This window comes from Athene cunicularia, assembly GCF_003259725.1.
Source record: "Athene cunicularia isolate RWA chromosome 28 unlocalized genomic scaffold, athCun1 chr28_part2, whole genome shotgun sequence".
Lineage (NCBI taxonomy): Eukaryota > Metazoa > Chordata > Aves > Strigiformes > Strigidae > Athene > Athene cunicularia.
This window is the reverse complement of record NW_020799140.1, coordinates 2,064,031-2,085,204: the sequence shown is the minus strand read 5'-3', so window position 1 is coordinate 2,085,204 and position 21,174 is coordinate 2,064,031. Positions and strand designations below refer to the sequence as shown.

The following is a 21,174-nucleotide window of genomic DNA, read 5'->3' as shown; positions in this document are numbered from 1 at the left end:
AGAGACAGCCCCGGACTCAACACGTCCAGCAAAAACTTTTAGATTAATTAAGGAATGGTTATTTAACAAGACAACAAAAATGCACACAGCTTTGGAGATGCACGGGAGTTAGATGTCCTGTAGATCTGCAGGTGAACTCCACCGATTCAAACCGTCCTGGCGAAGGGCAGCAGAGACCAGCGAGCTGTGGATTCTGACTGCCTGGCTTAAGACACTTTCCTTACTTCAGGCTCCAGTTCAGGGTCAGGCTTTGAGTGGGGTCATTTTCCAACCAAGAAGCAGCTCAATGGTTTGTTTATCGTTTGTGGGTTGGTTGTTTTTTTTCTTTTTTTTTTCTTTTTGTCTGTTTTTTTGTAATTTTTTTTCCTCTTTTTCTCTTGTTTTAATGATTAATTTGGAATAGGAAAGTCAAAGGAGAACAGGGAGGAAGGGAGATGAAGTGGGAGAGGACATTCTCCCCCTCCTCCAGTTTAATAAGCACCAGAGTATTCAAGTCTGTCCATTCTGAGATTCAGAGCTGCTTCCGCAGTCAGCAGGCAGAAACTAAACCTTTCTCATAAGAGCAGCGTCGTTTTGGTTGGGGTCCCTCATCATCGTCATCTTCTTCTTCATCTTCCTCCTCCTCCTCTTCCGATGATGAGCTGTCCAGTGTTAAATCCACAACGTCAGCAGTGGCCTTGCCGTTCTCACCGTTACCGTTAGGAGTGGGCAACAGCCCGTTCACATCTGAAGAACCTGGAGGAGGTGGGGGAAGAGAGGACTAGTTAAGACACTTCAGGCCCAGGTCAGGGGGTGCTCCGTTACTCTTGGTCCCTCATGGCACTTGGACTAGAATCGTTCAGTCAGAAGGGACCTACAACAATCATCTAGACCGACGGCCCGACCACCTCAGGGCCAACCAAAAGATAAAGCTTGTTCCTAAGGGCGTTGTCCAAATGTTTCTTAAACACAGAGAGGCCTGGGGCATGGACTACCTCTCAAGGAAGCCTGTTCTGGTGTTTGACCACCCTTTTTGGTACAGAAATGCTTCCTGATGTCCAGACTAAGGGGTGCATGAAACAAACTTTCTTCAAGCAGCTGCCTAAGAGTAGAGCCAACGCCCCAAACCTGATGATCTCTCTGGGGTTATAACTCGCTACGGTGCTCAATGGCACCTGCCTGAGAACCAGGAACTGGCTCGGCCAAAGCAAGAAGCTACAAAACCCCACGGGCAACCCCCTCAGCAGACACCCCCACTGCTCGAGGACACCGCCTTGTGCAGGCTGCCCAGACAGCCCGTCTAGTCAAAATTCAATTTTCCCCCCCAAAAAAGTCCAGCGGTGTTCCGGGCTGGTGATTTTGTTGATGACGTTTCAGGGATCATGTACAGACAAACACGTTCGATGCCATTCTGGCAACAACCCAGGTTTGCTGAATAACCCACAGGGAATCCGCAGGGATGCGATAAACAGGCGACGCTGTTCATTTCTGGAGAGGCGGAAAACAAAGGGACTGTCCAGAGGAAGCTCTCCAAGAGCCACACTCACGTTAAGCTATCACACAGCTTTTCCCCAGCCAGCTGGGGAACTCTTTTAGTTTTGCAATTTGTGAACATTTCCTACAGTCACTTAAAAGTCTTTAGCCCCAGAGATACTTACCTAGAACTAATATTGGACACTGAGGGCTGCAGCTCCGCTCTTTCTCAGCTCTGATGGGGCACCAGGAGCCATCCACCAGGTACTCGATTTCATCTGCATCTTCACATTCTGTCAGGATCTTTGACAGGAGCCTGGACAGGAGAAAAGATGTCATCTATTAAGTGCGAGGCAGTCAGCAGAATGCACTTAGTGATGGGCCATCAACCTGGATCTTCACCTTAAACAGCCCTAAATTTAAAAGAAATTTGGTGTTAGCAGAAAGCTGCCAGACAGACAACCCTTGCAGTCAAGGACTTGTTCTATTTCCCATAAACAAGTACAGGTTCTGACAGTGCAAGCCATCCCCGTCCTTTCTGACAACGTACCTAAGCCGTGAACTAACATTTTAATTATGTGCAATTAGAAGACAGTCTTGCCTCTTCACCCAGTTTCCCAAGTCTGTGGCACTGCTTCCAGACAGACGGCTGATGCCCCATCTAGAGCTGTGTCAGGGCTGGTGCAGGAACATTCACACCAAGGGAAAAGACAAAATATCCCATGACATTAGGAAACAAGCAATCCCAACAAGCACCACTTCACTTCCTTCCTATTTTTATTTCCCAAAGCCTCCCCAGCAGCCACCAAAACAATATATGCTGCCTCCTGCAACAGAAACCCCTCCATGTTCAGCACTGCCAACAGACCCAGTGTAAATACCTCGATGTCAGCCATCTCTCGTTGCAGAGACTCTAACCTGCTCCCTTCCTCTGCCTCACTGTGCCGCAAACTGGGTACTTGTTTTATTCCAGTATGTCCCACCATCTGCCTGGGATGGTTACTTGGACACATTATTGGAACCACTGTGCTGCAAGGCCTTACTGACTTCTGGATTTGAGCATTTCTTTTCAGTATAAAGGAGAACAAATAGCAAAAATCTTACAAGCTCAAGAAAACTATTCGTGGCGCACTAGTGGGAGAAAGATTCTGCCTTCCCCCAGCTCAGAGGAAATGTGTTTCCATAGACAGTCCCATCATCCAGCACAGCAGCCACCAAGGCTGCAATTCCAAAAAAGCTGACAAGGTCCAGAGGATCTTAGACTTGACCAACCACCTCTCTCCTCAGGAGCCTACACCCCTTTTTTGACTAACAACATGCAGCCGTGACTGCCAGGTTCCCTCCAGCTTACTTTCAGGGAGGTCTGAAAGCTCGCTTCACCCAACAGAACCAGCACTGAAACCCAGGCTTGAGAGCTGCAGAGCAGGGACAAAGAAATCTGCTGAGCCTTCACCAGTGATGACGACCTCCTCCTCGTCCAGGAGGGACACGTGCAGTGCTGACCTGTGGAGGTTCCACAATCCAGCCCCTCGTACTTTCCCCTTCAGCCTCAACAGCCTCATTAGAGATCTCAAAGGAACTGGATTTTCCTGTCGGTGTTGGCCAGAGGACAAAGCAAACAGCTTATCTATGCCTAGGCTGCTTCAGACTGTCTAAAAAGCCACAACTGCTGGATGAAATCAGTACCTACAAACGAAGCAATGCTCAGAATATTATCAGCCTGGCCCTGGGAATACACCACACAGGAGGAGACCTGTCTGCTCACTTCGCTGCCTTCTGTGCCAAGGGACCTGGATGCACCCGAACAATTTTTCTAAACTCTTCCTACTTTTGAGGGAACCTGCATCAGTGGCCAATTATACAAGCCGTGAGGGCGGAGATCATTTTCCCAAAGCCAAGAACCATGCACCTTGCTCCGCCAGCCCTCAGGGTTGCTCTCAGCTTGGCCGGCACCACTGTGGATGTCGGTGGTCCCAGCCCATAAAACAGGCTCCCTGCATTTTGAGACAAAGCAGCTGCTTCTGGGGGGTGGGTGGAGATTACTGTTCCCATTCATTCACTCCTTGTTCCTTCCTTTGCTCTTGGACAAAAGTCAGGCAACTTATTGTGCTCTTCTCTAGAGACAGACTCTGGAACCCCTATTTCGGGAGCTGACAGCATCATCGCCAGCTTTCTGGCTTGCCTCAGGTGGCCCCTGCTGTCAGCCTCTCTCGTTCTGCAGTCTGCGTGGAGGACTCCATCCACCAGGCCTGCAACGAGGAGAGGGAGATCTCCCGGGTGTCAGGGTAATCCTCCTGGCACAGAGCTGCATTTTTAAGCTTTCCAGTATCAAACCTCACCTAGAGGCATGAGCGTCCCCTCCAAAGTGTTCCCATACTGCCGAACTGTAGCACGCCAGCTCTCCCGGCTTATGGTGAGTCTCTGCTCTGCTCTTTGGTGAAAAGACAGAGCAAACCAACTCCAGTCCTGAGATATTGGAAACACCATTCCCATATGGACTGAAACCAGATGACAAGTTGAGTGCCAAGTCTAAAGCAACTTTTCTGTAATTCAGGGCCCATCCTTTTCCAAATGCTGTTTGGAATTGAATTTGCTTTAAACCCCTCCTGTGCTTTTACAGCACTGCTCCAACTATGCCACAATCAAAATGAGACAGCAGAAAGAGAACATCCCCTGTTCAGAAGAGACAGGGGCTGCCTCACTGGGAAGGCCGAGGATGAGGATGCTGGTGTGGCTCTGTCCTTCTGGCCCAGGACAGCAGCCAGGCCCAAACGCATGGCTGAGGCAAAACCTCATGGTCTGCCCTTCACAAACCCGCTCTGACAGTGCTGTAACAAAAGCTGGTTCCCTCCCAGCACACCCCATTTGCCTGACAAGTGCACCAGTGTCCCCTCCCACATCAAGGGGGCTGTTGACCCCCAGCAGGGAGCCGCCAGGGCCCCCTGAGCACCCCAGGTCCTGCTGCACAGGCTCAGCCTGCTAGCAGGGATCAGCCACCACTGCGTGTCCCCACAGAAACCAGGGTGGGAGGCCCAGGGAGCCCGGGTAGATCCACAAAACCTCCAGCCTGGACAATATATACAAAGCATTTTAGTTCTGTCCCTCCAGTGCATCTGAACCTCCTGTTTTTTTTCCCCTACAGGCATCCAAAACACAGAAACAGTCCCTACTGAGACATCCTTCCTTTCCCTGACATGAAGATAGTCACAATGGCCACAGAAATTGTGCTGCAACAGTCACACAGACTGTACAAAAATCTTTCCAAAAACTGCATCTGTAACTCTGTCTCGGGGACTATTACGTTGCATGATGTTTGGTTTAATAGCTGGCATAGAAGATCCCCCAGTCACGTTTACATGATGCCAAGAGTCGCTTGGGAGCTGATGAGCACCTCAAACTGACAAGAAAACAGGAAGATGTTCCCAATCAAAAAAAAAAAAAAAATCACCTTATCGGGTGCTTATAAAGTGGTTTATTCCACACAGCATGATATCGGTCAACCAAGGTGGCTAGTTGTGTGGGTTCATCAGCCTGATGAAGAGTGAGGCAGTAAACGCTTGATTCTCAAAATGATTTAGTGTAACCCAGAAATTAAGAATGGCAGACAAACAGTCAAGTCTTGCTCTAACGCACTGAAACAATTAAGTCGGAATATCATATGCCAGCAGAATAAACTTCCAACTTTGTTTCGAGATGAATTCCAATCAGATGCACAGACCAAAAGACAAGATGCCACACCCAGCAGAGAAAAAGAAAGGGGCTGAGGACAGAGAAGTGTGTGCACTCACCCATCAATTATTAGCTGGTCATAGGGTGCTGGTTTGTCACACACAGGGCACATCCATGTGGGTTTTTTCTCATTCATCTGTAGGTAGAAGACTGCATCAAAGCACTGCAGGTGTGCACAGGTCTCTGCCCGGCACGGGACAGACAGCCGCATCTTCACTAGCTGTTGAACCAAAGAGCAGAAGATCAGCACTAAAACCTGCCCAAGTTATCACCAGACAGTTCTCCTCCTAAGCAAAAAAAGTTTGTTAGCTTGCAAAGCTGGTCCAGCAGCAGAATAGAGTTTCTTGACAAAAAAAAAAAAAAGAGAATAAAATATTTTGCAAAGACTTACCGGACAGATAAGAGAGACACGAACACCTGTAGTGGCAATTTCACTGTCTGGATCCAAGCGTAGCTTCTCTTTTACTGCAGTAAGAGTAGAGAGCACAAAATTTAACAGATGCAAACTGAAACCTTGGAAACAATGTGTAGCACAGGTCAGCAGCTCACCAACAGCCCTTGGCTGAGCACAAGTCATCTTTCCCACAGCTGACGGCCTCTGCCAGTCAGGGACAGAGGACATCGGAGACAAAGCTGTTGTGCTGGACCAGGCTTGTGTAACCTGCAGAGCTCAGCAGAGACGCTGCTTGGGCAGCCAAAACCTTGTGCGTGATGAGGCAGCTCACGGTCTACAGGCCAGCTGGAATATTTATTGCCTGAAGAATCTCACATTTTCTTACAGATCCCCCTTTCCAACGACCCAGGTCTCCCAGCACATGCTGTCCCTCATCCAGGCAGAGCAAGTGAAGGAGCCGGGATGGACTTAGGTGTTGGGATGAGGGCAACTGTCTGCGTGCTGTCTGCCAGCTACACTGAATGCTCTCAGCAACCCCTTCTACCTCTTATTTACAAACTACAGGCTGGGTGGCTGGGGTACACAGAGGAAATCACACTGCTGACCAGCTTTTTCGTGTTATTATACCAAGGCAGCCAACTGGGAGTTAACTTTGTCCCCCTTCAGAGGGGACTGAGACACCCACAGGGACTTGCCACAGGGAGGGAACGAATGAGCAGATAGAGCTCTAGCACATGGCAAGACTTCTGCAGCAAAGTCAGGTTAGGCTTATCTGGTCATTAGCATAAGCATGATGGATTTTATTCCCTTCTGAGACCAGTGACAACAGGACAGGGTTAGCCGCCTCCCCCTGTCCCCTGATTTTCAGAGAAAGTCTCCTCCGAAGCGAGCAAACATGGGATACAGTCAAATTGTCAGGAAACCACATCCCATCATTTCCCCATCCAATAAACAAGCCTCCTCTTAGTGCTACTGGGCTGTAACTCTTCAGTTTATACGCTGGCCAGCTCATTTATTCCAGCAGACTGTTTCACAGGAACCACAAACAGACCCAGAGGTACCAGGGCAGACAGCTCAAAGAGCAAGGCAGCCATGCAAAAACAGTCACAAGCAGCGATCCAGTATATATTTGGAAAGAATCAGAGGTTAGGAAAGGAGGTAGAGAATCCTGCCCCTGCTGTTGCACCCCAAAAGGAAAACCCGGGGGAGCTGCAGGCAAATTCAAGAGAGCAGCAGACACGCAGGTCCCACACGTGCAGGTCCTGCATCAAGGTGCTGAATCAAGACAGAAAAATAGCTTTAAAGTACTACACAACTCCTAAAGAGTAGCTGCTGCTAACGCTGCTGCCTGAAAAGGCCTTTGACACTTCCCTCACCATTTTTCTTTGGAGCAAGTCAACCATTTATTTTGACCTTTTCAGATCATAACAAGACGTCTCCAGACAATGAGGCTACATGCAGTTTTGCAACACACAGCTCTAATTAGAGAGTGACTTCTCAGATGTGAAATTCCCATGAGATTACAAGATTTGGTGGCGTTTTCTTCACATTAGGAGACTTTTCATCCAAGCTTAATTTTTTGTAAAGTTCTTTGTAAGAGCATTCTCCGTGCATCAATTACTATGATACATGGAAAGGAGAAACGGGCATTTTCTAGGACCTCCTAATTAGAATCAAGCTGTTTTAAGACTGCTTTTGGATCCACAGCCGTGGCTGTAAGCATCTCTGTTTCCAGACAATGTGCCTATACTAAAGTCAACAGAAGCATATGCAAAGGCAGATGAGTCAGCCCCGAGATGCAACTGAAGTCAAAGGGTGGCTTTAGTGAGTACTGAGGGACGCTGCAGTCAACGTGATACGGAATCATTTGTGGAACAGACCAGAGCCATAAAAGCAAAGTTTACAAGCTACTTGTGCTTGCCAGGTTCAGATGTCCAAACAACTTCCAAGCAGTAACAGGCTAAAAGGAACTGAATCAAGACAACATTCCTATTTGGTTAAATTTAAGGTCACCAAATGCAACTCATCCCTGCCCCCAAGTCCAGCCAAAGCTGTTCTCTAGCTCAGTAAAGCTGGAGGCACACACTTGTCACTGAGTGGGAAAGGCAGAAAAGCTGCTGTCACTCTCAGACTGAGAGGCCATCCTGCAAGTGCTCGCTTTGAAGGGAACAGCACGTACTGCTGAGCCTGCTTTCAAGAAGTGTCACGGAAGAGCGACAGGATCCTCTGCAGCTTAGGACAACTCAAAAGCCAGGCTCTGCTCCATTCTTCTAAGGTTCTGGCGAACAGCAAAAAAAAGGGAGCGCAGTGAGTGCCTCAGGCTTCTGAGAATGGTGGATATTTAACAAATGGAAATTTTCATTTCTTCTGTCAATAGGTTAAGTGCCAGCTGTCACAGCGGTCTAATATGATCAAGACTGCCACAGACGCTATTTGGCGTGGCACACAGATATAGAAGTGTTCAGCATCTGCGGCAGAAATCCTGCACTTAGCACAAAGATCAAAAGCTCGGCTGAAGCAGGAGCGTGTCTCACAGTGTGCATTAGGCATGTGAAGACTGGACACGCCTGAAATCATCATCTCCCCTGGGAACTACAATCCATCTTCAAGATTCTGTTTCTAATACTCGGTAAGAGTCATCCATGATCTGAATAGCATGTCTGAAAGACCATCGTGATCCGTGGTGTTAGTTCTCCCATGCAGAACTAAATAGTAAGAATGCTCTCTCCAGTAACATTACATAACTGGCAATTCTCCAGCCTCTCACGAGCTGCAAGTCAGATTCTGCCTCGGAAAGGTAATTTCCCCTCATTTTCAATAACGTTTTGCATTTGCCTCATACCATGATGATTTACCTGAGTGGTCTAGGATAAGCATCTCTCGGGATCATCTCTTCTCGAAGCTCTCAACGCATATCAAAGTGCTGGTGGTGAAATCCCACTGCCAGCCCCTAGGATTCACGGGGGGGTTGGGGCAGCAGGACATTTTCACCAGGATCCCTTGCTCCAGAAATCTCCTTTGGAAATACTGCGGGGTCAAGGCCGAGGTGCTGTGGTAATGTTGGTCAGCTCATAATTACTCGGGTGAAGGCATGAAGCCATTCGCGTCAGAACGACACTGGCCCTCAGCGGCACTCGCCACGATACGACCTGGGGATAAATTCTAAATCCAACTGAAGTGATTCAGAGCTGCTGCAGAGCCACGAGAAACCCGCGCTGCAGAAGCGCTGCACTTGCACACAGATCTGGGGCAATTTCACACGACTGACATACAGCTTCGCAAGTCTGCTCAAATAAAAAGTGTTTTTATACAACTGGAGGAAAGAAATTGTACAAAACTGGGCAGGTGTTCCCAAGCACATTTCTAGCAGCCTGGCTATCAGGAGTGGTGCAGTCTGACAGGCACACAGCAGACCTCCCCGAGCCACCTCATCAACAGACATACTCACCAAGTGCTTTGCAAAGTTCTGGATGTTTGATCCCGATGGTTTTCAACCTCTGCAGCAGCTCCGCTGAGGTCATCTGCCGCACTAGGTACAGCCCCACTGAATAGCTCTAATGAGAGAAGGAAGGGAAAGCGTGAGCCAGGCTGCTCTCTACTCATCCGGGCAGTTCTGTGTCATTTCCTTCAGCACGTACCTTCCCGTAATTCCCCCAGGTAACGGTGATGCGATTGGTCGCTGCAGACAAGTACATGAGGTGGGTGAGGTTGATGGGACGACAGGGCCTTTTAGGTTCCACTCCAGGTTTGTTTGATGGATAGTAGCCCTAAGGCAGAAAGAATTTTTTTTTTTTTTTTTAACTCAAGATGCTTCTACAGGGGTACATCTATTTATCTTCACTAAATTCTACTCACCCACAATTTTCAAGGAGGGGGGGTAGAAGGGAGCTGAACAGCCAGACCAAGCACAAAGTAAAAAGGAACGAGTCTTTTTGCAAGAACAGTTTATTAACTTAATTTCCATTAGAAAATTAGCTTTAAACTAAGCAGCTCATTTTTATATTCTGGCTTCTTGTCTGCATTCATCAAGAAACCAATTTCCTTCTAAATTACACAAAACCTTCCAAAGTTGCAATGTCACACCTCCTGGCTGAGCTGACTTACCGGCACAGAGCAGTAACTATGATTCACTTTCACTGCAATGTTCGGAGGGTACTGATCCTCCTGAGGAGAACTAGTGTCTGTGTAACAGATTCTGTAAAGAAATGACACGTCTCTCAATATCCCCGTGCTGTTTGCATGTTCATAGCTCTCTGCACATCAACAGCTACCAGCAACCAACCATCACCACACCAACCCATGCTCCCTCGTCTGGCCAAAGCAAAGCCAATTCCACTCAGCTCTCCCAGACTGGATGCAGGTTTGATACCTGGGCAGCAAAATGTGACACACTGCTGCGTGCTAACTCAAGCAGTGCAAAGAGGTTAGGAAGTAGAGTTTAAAAATGCTTGCGTTAGGCACGTGAACAAACGGTTTACTCTAAGTTATCTTTGTAACTACGAAAACCACACTGAAAATTAATATATTTTTGTAGTGCGTTCCCTCCTCCCCTGTTCTGCACCTGATGGTAAATCAGCCCCCGACTCAGACATACCTTAGCACAACCTGAACCGATTTCACACCGGGTTGCAACTCCCTGGTAAATTAAAGAAGAAACAGCAAAATAAATTATGTAGGAAAAACCCCAAAACAACAACAACAACAAACCCCAAAACAACCAAAATCAGCTGTCACTTTTCCCAGACTCAACAGTGGTCCTATTTTTTTTTTTTTTTTCCTAAGGCATCATCCTACAAGCCTTTCTCTGGGTTTTCAAATCTGTAAAGGTGTTGGATGAAAGATATCAATTTGCCTGGCATCCTTTTGCTGATTTGTAAGCATTTACAAAAACTAGGTTTTAAGGTCAGGTCTACCTGTTCTTTCAAGACTCTCTGTGTTCAATTATTCAGCTAAAGCTGTTCATGCAAACCAAGGAAGCAAGTATTATGGCACCAGAACAACTGCTAATATTGCTGACTCCAGTAGTGCTGTTCATACAGGATTCCAACTGTTATCAGGAAAGCAACATCTCAGAACAAGGGTATTTAACATACTCTGATTTCTGCCCAGGATGCAAAGCATTAGATAAGATCCCCAAATTCATCTTGATTTGCCTCTAAAAGTGTTTCACTTTCCAATGCAGTGTTTTAATATAAATGTTTTATTTGGGGGGTGGAAGGGATGGAACCTCAGTTCAGCTGACAGACAGGAGCTGATGTGGCCGGTTTTGATCTGGGGGAAATACTACCCACAAGCAGTGGAAGATGATGGATCTGTGCTGAATGATCATTCCAGGCTCTCACCAAAACCCTTGCTGTGAAATATTTACGCCGTGTTACTGACAGTGGAACATTTTCTCACAAATCTGAATATATGGAGAAAAGAGCGTCAAGACTCAGCTACAACACATGTAGTCTTTTATCACCCCTAAAGACTTCTGTGGTATACCGTTTCCTTTCTGTTAAAATCTTCAAACAGCTTCCCCTGCACTGCTTCTGTCAACCTACTGGGATCGCACCAGCAATCAAGCACTGGATACTCAAGAAACATCATCTTTCTCTGACTCTACGATAAGAGTATGATTTTACCGTAAAGAGAAATATTTAAAGGTTTTAATGCTGAGTTTTGGAGTACCTCTTCTGCATCATTGTCCTTTCACAGTAGCAAGGACCAAGGGAGCAGGTCAGCAAAAGAGGAAGTCTTACTGCCTGCATCTCTTAGGCATTCATTGTTTGAATCAAAAGTTGCATCACGACAGAGGTCAGGTTAAATCCTGATCGGTGCAAGATGTTTTCTTCTGCCGTTACTATAGCATCCTTTACAACAAGGAAGCTTTCTTTCAGATGCAAACAGCGTTGCGTGTATCGCTTTTGAACTTTTGATGCAAAGAAAAATCCGAAAATATTCGCAACACAAGCTCAACAAAGAATTTAGGTCATCAACAGTTTCATACTGCTTTTCCTGCCCAAATGTACTATTCAAAAGCAAGATTAAAGGAGCAGAAGTGAAACTCAGGGACTTCGATGGGTAAAATTGTACCTCCCACCTCCCTCAAAGCTATTTGCTTTACATGGGAAGTAGCCTGTCTGCTACAGTCCTCAAACAGTGTTCCCTTGCTGAGAACAAAAGCTTCCACAGAGAGGGAACACAGAGGAATTATACAGCTACATTTTTCTTGAACTGTTAATACACAACGAGAAGTACCTGGAATTTCTGATCAGCTCCACTTGTCTTGGTGTTAATGCAAAAATGCACGGACTTTCCTGAAGCTTCTCATTATTCTGTGGAACTGAAGAGGAAAAAGAAAAGACTGTACATCAAACTGATAATAACTAGCTCTTCTTACATTGCTAAGCACAAGGTGATTTTTTAATGTTCTGAGCTATGTTTACTTCTAAGTCTTGTTTTCTCCCACACAGCTGCACAAGAACTCCAATCATCATGCGTTTTGGTAAATCTACTGTTGATTACAGCTTTGCTCATTTGCTTGCCTGCTTTGCCAGTTAGCACACTAATAGTACACAGTGGATTTGGACCTGCTTTTTCCTTTTTGCTTTTTCCTCCCCTCAAATGATCAATGAGCCAACATTCATGTGTTCATACAAGAACAAATCAGAAGTGGCATCACAGTGTGGAGACTAGAACTCAAAGAAGCATAAGAAGAGATCTATGCATGACATGAAAGCATGAAACCACCAGACTGATCAGACTGAATTCTGGAAAAGAAAGGAAATAACAACAATCAGCTTAGATAATAAAAAAGCATCACAAAAAAAAAAAAAGCTGTAAGAGACAAAACATGACTTACAAACACATGACCTTGAGGATGCATTTATAGGTAGGGTGTTATAGCACTCCACTTTCAGAAACACTTCAATGAGAACCCAGCATTAATTGGCCTTCTATCCATCCACAATTTTAAGATCAAATGCATTTAACATGGTTAAAATGAAGCTTGAGATGTGAAAAACTTGGTACAACTTCTGCTTAGTACCTTTATTAAATCCAAATATGCTAAATTTTATTGTCAGTACATGTTTCCAAGTGAAGTCCAGGCCCTGAGCTGGTGAAAGTCACAGGATAAACACAAAGAGCAGGAAGTGATAAAACAGCTTTTATTTTTTCTTTTTAGCAAGAATTCGATGTTTTTTTTCTTTGCATCATTTCATTTGCTAGTTTATTCAAAGCCAATATACCAGAATTTGAGAAGTGAAAAGTGTGCTTTGCTGTCTATGAGTGAGATGAAGGAAGGATAAAATCTCAGCAGCTCTAAGATCTTGGAAGACACGGTGACAACCTGATTCACTGACTACAGATACTTCCCTTTGGTAATCTGGCTTCAAAAATGCAAAAAGGGAAATACAAATTGAAGGTATCTTTATGGACTTTTAATTTAATTCCAGTTTCCATCTAAATGTCTCTTGATCAAAACAACCAGTGAGAAGGAAAGCATTTCATGAAGACTTATTTTTAGACAGCGATGAACGATAACTACAAAAAAATCTTTTTAATATTGTTGCTTAAGTACCTGTCTATGGACACACTGTCCTCCTGATTGTTGACGAAGACAAAGCAAACCTGCTTAGGAAAATCAAGAAGCTGTTCATGTTTAATTTTGCATTTATATCAGCTCACCCTTCTTTCACAAAAAAGGGCCCAGTGGCTCGAAGCAGGCTGCCTGCAGCACTGACTGGCACCGTCAGAGGATGCCATCAGCGACAGAAGCCAAACCCTGTGAAGTAGCCAATAAATTTGTTATCACCTCTCCAGCAAAACATTCTAGCATTAGAATCAGCACCCTGCTGAATTTCACTCCACGTAATTTGCTCTGCTCCGGGGCTGAGGCTGCCAGGCCACCACTGCTGTGTCCAGGCCACGACGGTGAGTCCAGAGCGGTCCTGGCTGCAAAGCACCAGATCCCGAGGGGCTGCACAGTCGGACTGTGTACTCTGGTTCTCTGGTACAGAAGAACAAAAAACAATCACACGCCTACGTTTCTCTACAACTACTTGGTTAGGAACTCTCCTCTGTGAGTGAAGTAAGAGAAATGAGAAGCAGCAGCACGTGCTCCCTGTTTGCTTTATTTCTCGCTGTGAAAGACCCTTCTCCAGGCAAGAATTGAGGGGAACTTCTCAGCCGTGCTCACAGAAAGCTGCTGCAGGGTCACACAAAGCAATCCAATGTTTCCTGGACAAAAAACAGCCAAAACGAAAACAAAACCCAAGATGATATGGACTCGGGATGTGTCTTTGCATACCTTGTTGCCAACAGCAATCAGAACTGGATGCTTTGGAGAAAAGTGAAAGAGAACATTCCCTAAAAGACCAGAAGAAAAACCTCTCTGAGACAGGGTAAAGACCCAATTCTCCTTCAGAATCTTACTGCTGGAAGATAACCCCATGAACTACGCTTTTAGGGTACCTAATCAGCTATTCATTTTTTGCTGAGAAGCCAGGAAAAAAATTTACAGTTTTTTTAAAGCTAAATATTTTAAGTTAACCGAGTTTCACCCTTCTTCCAGGACAGATGCCTCAGCACACAACTCAGCTGCTTGACTTATAAAACGGCTGCTGGGATCAATTTATTTAACAGTTGACAATAGCAGGAAATCATTTTTTAAGACTGAGCTCAATCAGCCATCCTCAGAATGAGTCAAGACATAAAACTTCCAAAACCCAACAGGACTTGGCAAACCACGTTCAAGATTTTAGCCCAACGTAATTGCAATGGATTCCCATTCTGAGAAGCCAACCTCATCTGCAGCTCTCCACCTGGCAGGCTAGACCATGGCATACAAAATAAGGACTACATTGATTTCAGGGTTTTAAGGTTTCCCTACACCAAGGCCGGTTTTGGTTTGTTTCTTTGCTTGCTTTAACGTAACGTTCCTCGCGATTATACTTATTGGTCACGCTTGCTAAAGGCGTTATATACTCCCAGGAAAGCGAGATCATATTGTCATCGCCATGGCTAGAGATCCCAAAGGTCATCAGCCAGAGATGAGCTGCTGGCAGGAGGCTTAGGGCTGAGGAGCTTGTTGTGAGTCCCCACTCACATGCCAACACCCAGAACAGCCCACCTCAGGGCACAATACAATATACAGGTGGGTTGGTGGCTTTCTTTTTCCCCTCCTTGGCTGTTGAACTGCTCTGACTAGACTGAAGGGCATTTTGAGTTCATGTGGGGCTGGGGAGATGAGGCGAGTTGACTGTATGGCATCTTTTATTTTTGGAAGCGGCGGAAGCGCTCATTTTAATGCATACCGCAGCTCGTTTTGGCGGATAGAGCAACAGTGCGAGTGTGTGCTTTTGCTGGGATTCCTCGGAGCTCGCTCAACGCAACGGCGTTTGCTCCGCAGCCAGGGGAAGGCAGTTCCCTTTGCCACGGAACCGGTGGCTCCATTTACAGCGACAGAAATCCTGCTTCAGAGGAGGGGGTTGGAGCAGCAGCTTTTCTACTTGCAGATGAGAGAAGAGCAACGCCACCACTGCAAGGCAGGTATTATCAAAGGGAAAAAAACCAAACAAATCCTGTTTACACTGACAGTGGCAGGACCTCCCAGCCTACATGGCCTTCTGCTCCCACAGCTGCACCACAAGATCTCCCCTGGCATGCCTCCAGGAGAAGACCAGCAGCCTCGGTATCTGCAGCAAGTACAGGCTGTCACAGCTAACATCCCGAACAAAAAAATCATTCAGAATTCCTTACAGCACAGTATTACTGTCAAAAACTATATTCACACTGCTTTACCCCAAAAGTGCCAGAGGATAAGTACACTTATCAGCAAGGTGCTCAGATACCACAGAGCTCACATAAATACTCCACTTGTTAGCTACTTACAACACAATGCAGGAGAGATATTAGTATGCATTCCCTCTAAAAAGGTATCTGATCAATCTTAATTTTAAGCCTTATCTACCCAAGAGAATTGCGGTGATTTCAATAAATTAGAAGAATTCTTGCACGTTGACATCCTTAGACCAAACCAGAAAGCTGTGGCAGAAGCTGTTTGCACGTAGATAACTCAGATGCTAAACTCAATACTTAAATTGACTGAAATTGTGTGTGCAGTTGCCAAATATGAGGTATTAGTTGGTTCACAATGGACCGAATTTATCTGCTTTTAGCCGAAGCCACCTTTGTCTACGAGTATAATAGTAATTTGATAATTCTTCAGGGAATCTGCTTGCCTACAGACCAAATTAGGCATCACCCACCTCACCTTTGATCTCAAGGCAATCATCTCAAAGAGGCAAGAGAGCCTTTTCATTAATAAAGATGCTTTCAACTGAAGTCCAGAACATATAAATTAAGCTTCCCCTACTCCATGGCTATATGCTTAAAATACCTCTTTTGTAGCTTAGGGAAATGGGATATTTCAACAGCAGCTGGGTGCTTCTAAATGGATCCGAGATCTTAAATCTCCTTCAGATACATCCATGTTGCAAGTTTCAGAGGTTGACAAGGAGCTTATGTTTGGTCCAGACACAGAATGGGAAATCTGAGCAACAAAGCATGAACTGGTGCAGCTTCCATATGGAAAAATATTTCATTTTCCTCAGAGCGCTTTGTTTTATCGACCTTCCACACTAAGCAGAGCCCCCTACAAGCATAACTTCTAATTGTCAAAGTTATTCCAGCAGCCAGCTGTTCCAGGTAGCAATGGGGAGCAGCTGATATCTAGGCACCGTTGAAATAACCCCAGTTTTACAGAGAAACAAATGCTTCTTTATTCACCTCAGCACACGCAGAAGGAATTATAGTTGCAGGTCACCAGGTTGGGAAAATTAAACGAGTGTCTAGAAGGTGTCGTTAGGCTGACTGGGACAATGAAGGCTGAACATCTGCTCATACCCAGCTACTCACCACCAATCCCCCAACGTTAAGCAGAAAACACTCTCATCAAAAGGGAAAATGAGTCAAATATACTTTAGGGAACAAGCTGACCCAGGGGAGGTGTCAGCTAACAGAGGTGAGATACTAAATTTAATGAGACCTTGGTTCTGAATTGCTATAGAAGATTTAATGTCAACTTTTAATGAAATGTGTTAATCACATTAAGTATATCCAGGCTCTTCTCCTATCTCTGGATGTTTCCACCTCTTGAAAATTTATTTTCCTTCAAAAGACTACATGTCCATTGTCCATTCTTGACTAACAAATACCACCCCACATTTAAGACTGAACTAACCCATTCCACAAACAGCATTTCAAATATTTTAGCTTTACACTGGCAGTCCTTGACTGTTTAAACGGCCCCAGCATTAGCAGATTTAATGCCTCCAAACGGAGATGAAAATTACATAAAGTCTAACAAATTGGTCCTCTTTTTTTTTTTTTGCACCTGCACAATCATATCTTCATCTGTATTTTTTTGTCTGTATTTTTTTTCCCCTCCAATCCACACTCACACCAAGCATTTTTTCAAAGACAGACCAGGTTCCCAAATTCTAGATTAATTTAGTAGTGAAGCCCGATATTACCACATTGACTTTATGAGATGCAGCAGCTCAGCAGAGTACAATGTATTTCTCTTCTGTATCCACTGTCTTTGCTATGAGAACATTACATTTAACATCAGTGACAATACTGTTCATCAGAATTAATGAAATACTAAATAATAAAATAATGAAAAATCAGACTCCTAGCGCCAAGGTGGGAAAAAGCACTTCTCTCAGTTTTCCTAGTTGCACCTCAAAATACAGAGCGTCATGCAAAAATAACTGTGACAAGAAAAAAAAAAAAAAAGGTCAGAAATACTGTCTGAGGTGTGTACCACCCTCTTTCATCCATAGAAGGCTTTAGGTCAGGTATTTTAAGCACTGAAAAATAGCATCAGTGTAGAATAAGCCAGCATATTTGCTTAGCACAGGTGCGACATCAACAAAGACAGATTTTCATCAATATACTGCCCAGTTACAGAGGGAGACAGATGAGGATTCACAGCAAAAGACTGCAACATGTAACACAGAGCATTTCCAAAGAGGATATGAAAACTACAGCCAAACAAGATGGGCTTCCAAATTACATCTCAAAGCAACCACATTCCTGTTCTAAAGCAAGGAGAAAAATAAACAGATATAAATATTATTTGCTAAATTCTAAGTATGACGGGAGAGAGAAGAGGGCATCCACCACCACATTAATCAGTCCCTCCTCTGTCACAGGGCTTTACAAATCCTTGAAAACACTGTCACCTTTTTGACACTTCAACTCGTTTCACTCTTCTCTCCCAGAGTCCATCGTGAACACACCAGCATATCGAAAACTCACCTAATTCTGTTGGCTTCAACAGTTCATCCAGGGTCGTATAGAAGGGAAGTTTCACCAGCCGAACTTCAGGCTTTGCAACTTTGGGTGGCAACCTTCCCAGTCCGTTAAGGTATTTCCCATAGAGCGCAGGATAGTCAATGTTAGTAGTGGAGATAGAAGTCCGAGCAACGGTGCTCCCGCGGTCATACGATGAATGTATGGAGAGTGCCTCGGGAGACCGGTGCTGCTGTGGCTGAGGCTGCGCAACTTCAGAGCTCTTCTTGGCATAGCGAGTCTCATAGAGCTCCTTAATTTTCTTGAAAACTTCAGGGCTGCAGTCAAATTGGACCAATTGCAATGCTCTGGTGACTAGTTCATGTTTAAGTCCGCTTTTACTCCTGCCAACAAAACCCAGCAACATCTGAAGATCTGAGACTCGGAAACTCATCACCATGTTCTAGGGGATAAAAAATTAAAAACGTTCTTACAGTTATAAAAGGCAAAGTGTCAGTCTCACTATACTCTATAATTGGAATTCAAACTACTAAAAAATCCATTATAAGATAGTCACCAAACCTTCTGTTCAAAGCAATTGTTATTCACCTGATTAGCATCCCATTTCTTAGGTATTTGTTTGAGCAAAGCAAATACAGAGATCATCAGTTGAAATACCAGCAGAGAAATACGATGACAGTCATTGAATTACTCCAAAATCATTTGTGATAAATGCTAAGCATCCTCAAGACAGGTCACCTGGAAGGGTGACCACAAAGGAAATATCTCAAAGAGCAGGCCCCACACCTGAAAGAGCACATCCACTCCTTTACCAGAGAGGCTCAGAGCATCCAAAATTCCCAGGTAAGAGAAGTTAAGTGAGCTACATTAAAAACTTCACATTAAATGGTATTAGCGTAAGGCAGAGGAAGAAAACAAACATGAACTGGAAAGCAGATGACATTTAAGTGAACTGTGGCTGCCAATCCCTTTGTACTGTATTTCAGTGCAGCGGTATATTATCTGTACAGGAAAAAAACCCCTCCAGAATCCTTCCTACACATAGAGAATCTGTAAAAAAAAAAAAAAATCATGTATTTTAGACTATGGAAAGATATTAAAAGAGTATTAAAGAAAGCACTATGTTCCCATGAGAACAATGCCTCCAAAACTCTATTTGGGTGCCTTACCAAGCACTCCCCTGTCATCACAGCCAGTAGCTGTCTTTGTTGTTGCACTGGTATTATCAATTTCAGTGTTGTGATAAGCAGTAAAAAACCCAACTATATCTTCAAAAACATACTCTCTTGCTGCTGTGGAAACTCAGAAGGCCCGTAACTGGCAGCAGTTTCAAAGACCATACCATACTACACGATACAGCAACTTTCCATCAGACTAAGAACGAGAAATTATTTCTGTTAAAACTACTGCTAGTCTGGTCAGATTGATGTTTCAGTTCTCTCTTATGACAAAACAGCCTTATAAATGCACAAGACAAGCTTATCAAGTATGTGTTTTTGAAAACTCAAGTTGCCCTGAAAACATACTTGATAGGTACCCAGATGTATTCGCTCAACAACCTTCCTGTCTGTGGAAAAACACAGAAATCAAGAAGAAAGCCCAGCTGTCCCGCAGTTTAAAATAACCCCAAGCAACAAAAACAACCACCAAAGATCCAGCAGCTCTTTTTTCCCCAACCTATAACCCACTCTTGTTTGGGGATTACATAAAAAAAAAAACCAAAACAAAAACAAAACAACCAACATATAAGTCAGATTTCTATGAAAGTTAATAGCAGCCTTGCAATTTTCTGGAATAAAACAGATACAGATTTTTATTATTTTTTAATTTAACAAAGCTACTACTGACTCCAGAAACATTTGACAGCTGCTTTTGCATGTGTGGGAATTAGACTATAGAGAAAATGCCATTTCATTTTCTCCTTTTTCATGAAATCTGTCATTTATATCTGGAAGCCCAAAAGATGTTACACAAATGTCACTGGCTGTAGTTAAAAATTTTTGGCAGTCATGATGCGTCCCAAAATACCTTTGATGAGATGAAAAAAAAGGCAGATAACTTTAAAGAGGAGAGAAAGGATGTTTAATTGCCAGAAAGTCAGGATTCAAGAGAACTGAATTCATACTGCTGCTTCGCTCGAGACCACCTGTGCAATCTTGGAGAAATCTAGTTTCTGTGTCTCAGTTCTCTTCAACTACAAAATGGAGAGCGTATTGCCCTCTCTGAGGAACTTTTGAGGATAAGTAGCGTATTTGCAAAGATAAATACATGAAGGAAGTGACACATGTCAACAGCACGGTACCAGGGAAGTCACAGAGCACAGCAGACAGATAATTCCTGCACTCACTGCTCCTACGGCACCGGTCACCTGGGACTGTCAGCGTGTAAAGCAGAGTTTGAGCTGACAGTCTTCTGCAGTTTACATTTCGAAGGATTTAAGATCCCAAAGGATGACTAGATTTGAGCAGTAATAGAAGAACAAGCTTCAGACAAAGAAAACCTGTCACTGAGGCTTGGACCTACACGTTAGTATTGAGCAGGAGAGAGATCACATTAACTACTGAGATTGTTAATGTTAAAGTCTATTCCTCCCCTGAGAAGCCTCGGGAGCAGCAAAGCGTCCATCAAACACTCGCTGTGGGGGCAACCACAACGCCTGGGAAGCCCATCTCCTCCTCTGGAGTCCTGGGCTCGGCTCACAACACCAAGAGGGGCCCAAGAGCAGGGAAAGGAGTAGTGCCTCTTAAAAATCTTATTTTTGCAGCCATCTAGCCATATTTCTCACTGACGAACTAATCCCACAGGCCCTAAACACTTTCCATCCCTTGGTGCTGCTCCATAAGTGCCCTCAGCACCAGCTTCCCCATGACCCTGGGGGGTAAAGCCCGCTCAGGTGCTGCCAGCAGCTCCTGCACGCTGCCAGGCGCTGACAGCAGGACACAGAGAAATCCCTGCTCCCGGGGAGCTGCCAGCGAACGGGGACCCAGAGGGAAAAGGAGAAACTCGCAGACAAGCGGGGACACTCTCCCCGAGGAGGCCCAATGGGGTGCACAAGACACCCGGGAAACAGAACGCGACTTCAGGCAGATTTGCTACGGAGACGTTTCACCTCACCCCGCTGCAGAGGGGCCTCAGAGGCTGCCCCAAGCCTCCCCGCCACGGGGAGCCCGGGGGGCTCTGTCCCAACACTCCCAGCACCGTGCGCTGCTCGTCCCGTCGCCGTCCCCCCAGCCACGGTGAGAAGGGCAAAGCCGAGCCGGGGCCGCTGCGATGGCTCCCGAGCCCTCTGCCCG

At 45.1% G+C, this 21,174-nt stretch overlaps 1 protein-coding gene across 1 annotated transcript; it reads right to left on the bottom strand.

The window, feature by feature from the left end:
* Positions 1–325: 325 nt before the first annotated feature.
* Positions 326–18,320, bottom strand: PIAS4 (protein inhibitor of activated STAT 4). The gene is made up of 10 exons (XM_026865244.1): positions 17,888–18,320; positions 11,819–11,903; positions 10,170–10,211; positions 9,680–9,770; positions 9,214–9,342; positions 9,024–9,129; positions 5,573–5,646; positions 5,241–5,401; positions 1,638–1,768; positions 326–735 (listed from the first exon to the last, which is right to left on the bottom strand). The coding sequence occupies exons 1-10, from the start codon at positions 18,318–18,320 to the stop codon at positions 530–532; spliced, it is 1,458 nt and encodes a 485-aa protein (XP_026721045.1). The 3' UTR covers positions 326–529.
* Between the last annotated feature and the right edge of the window lie 2,854 nt (positions 18,321–21,174).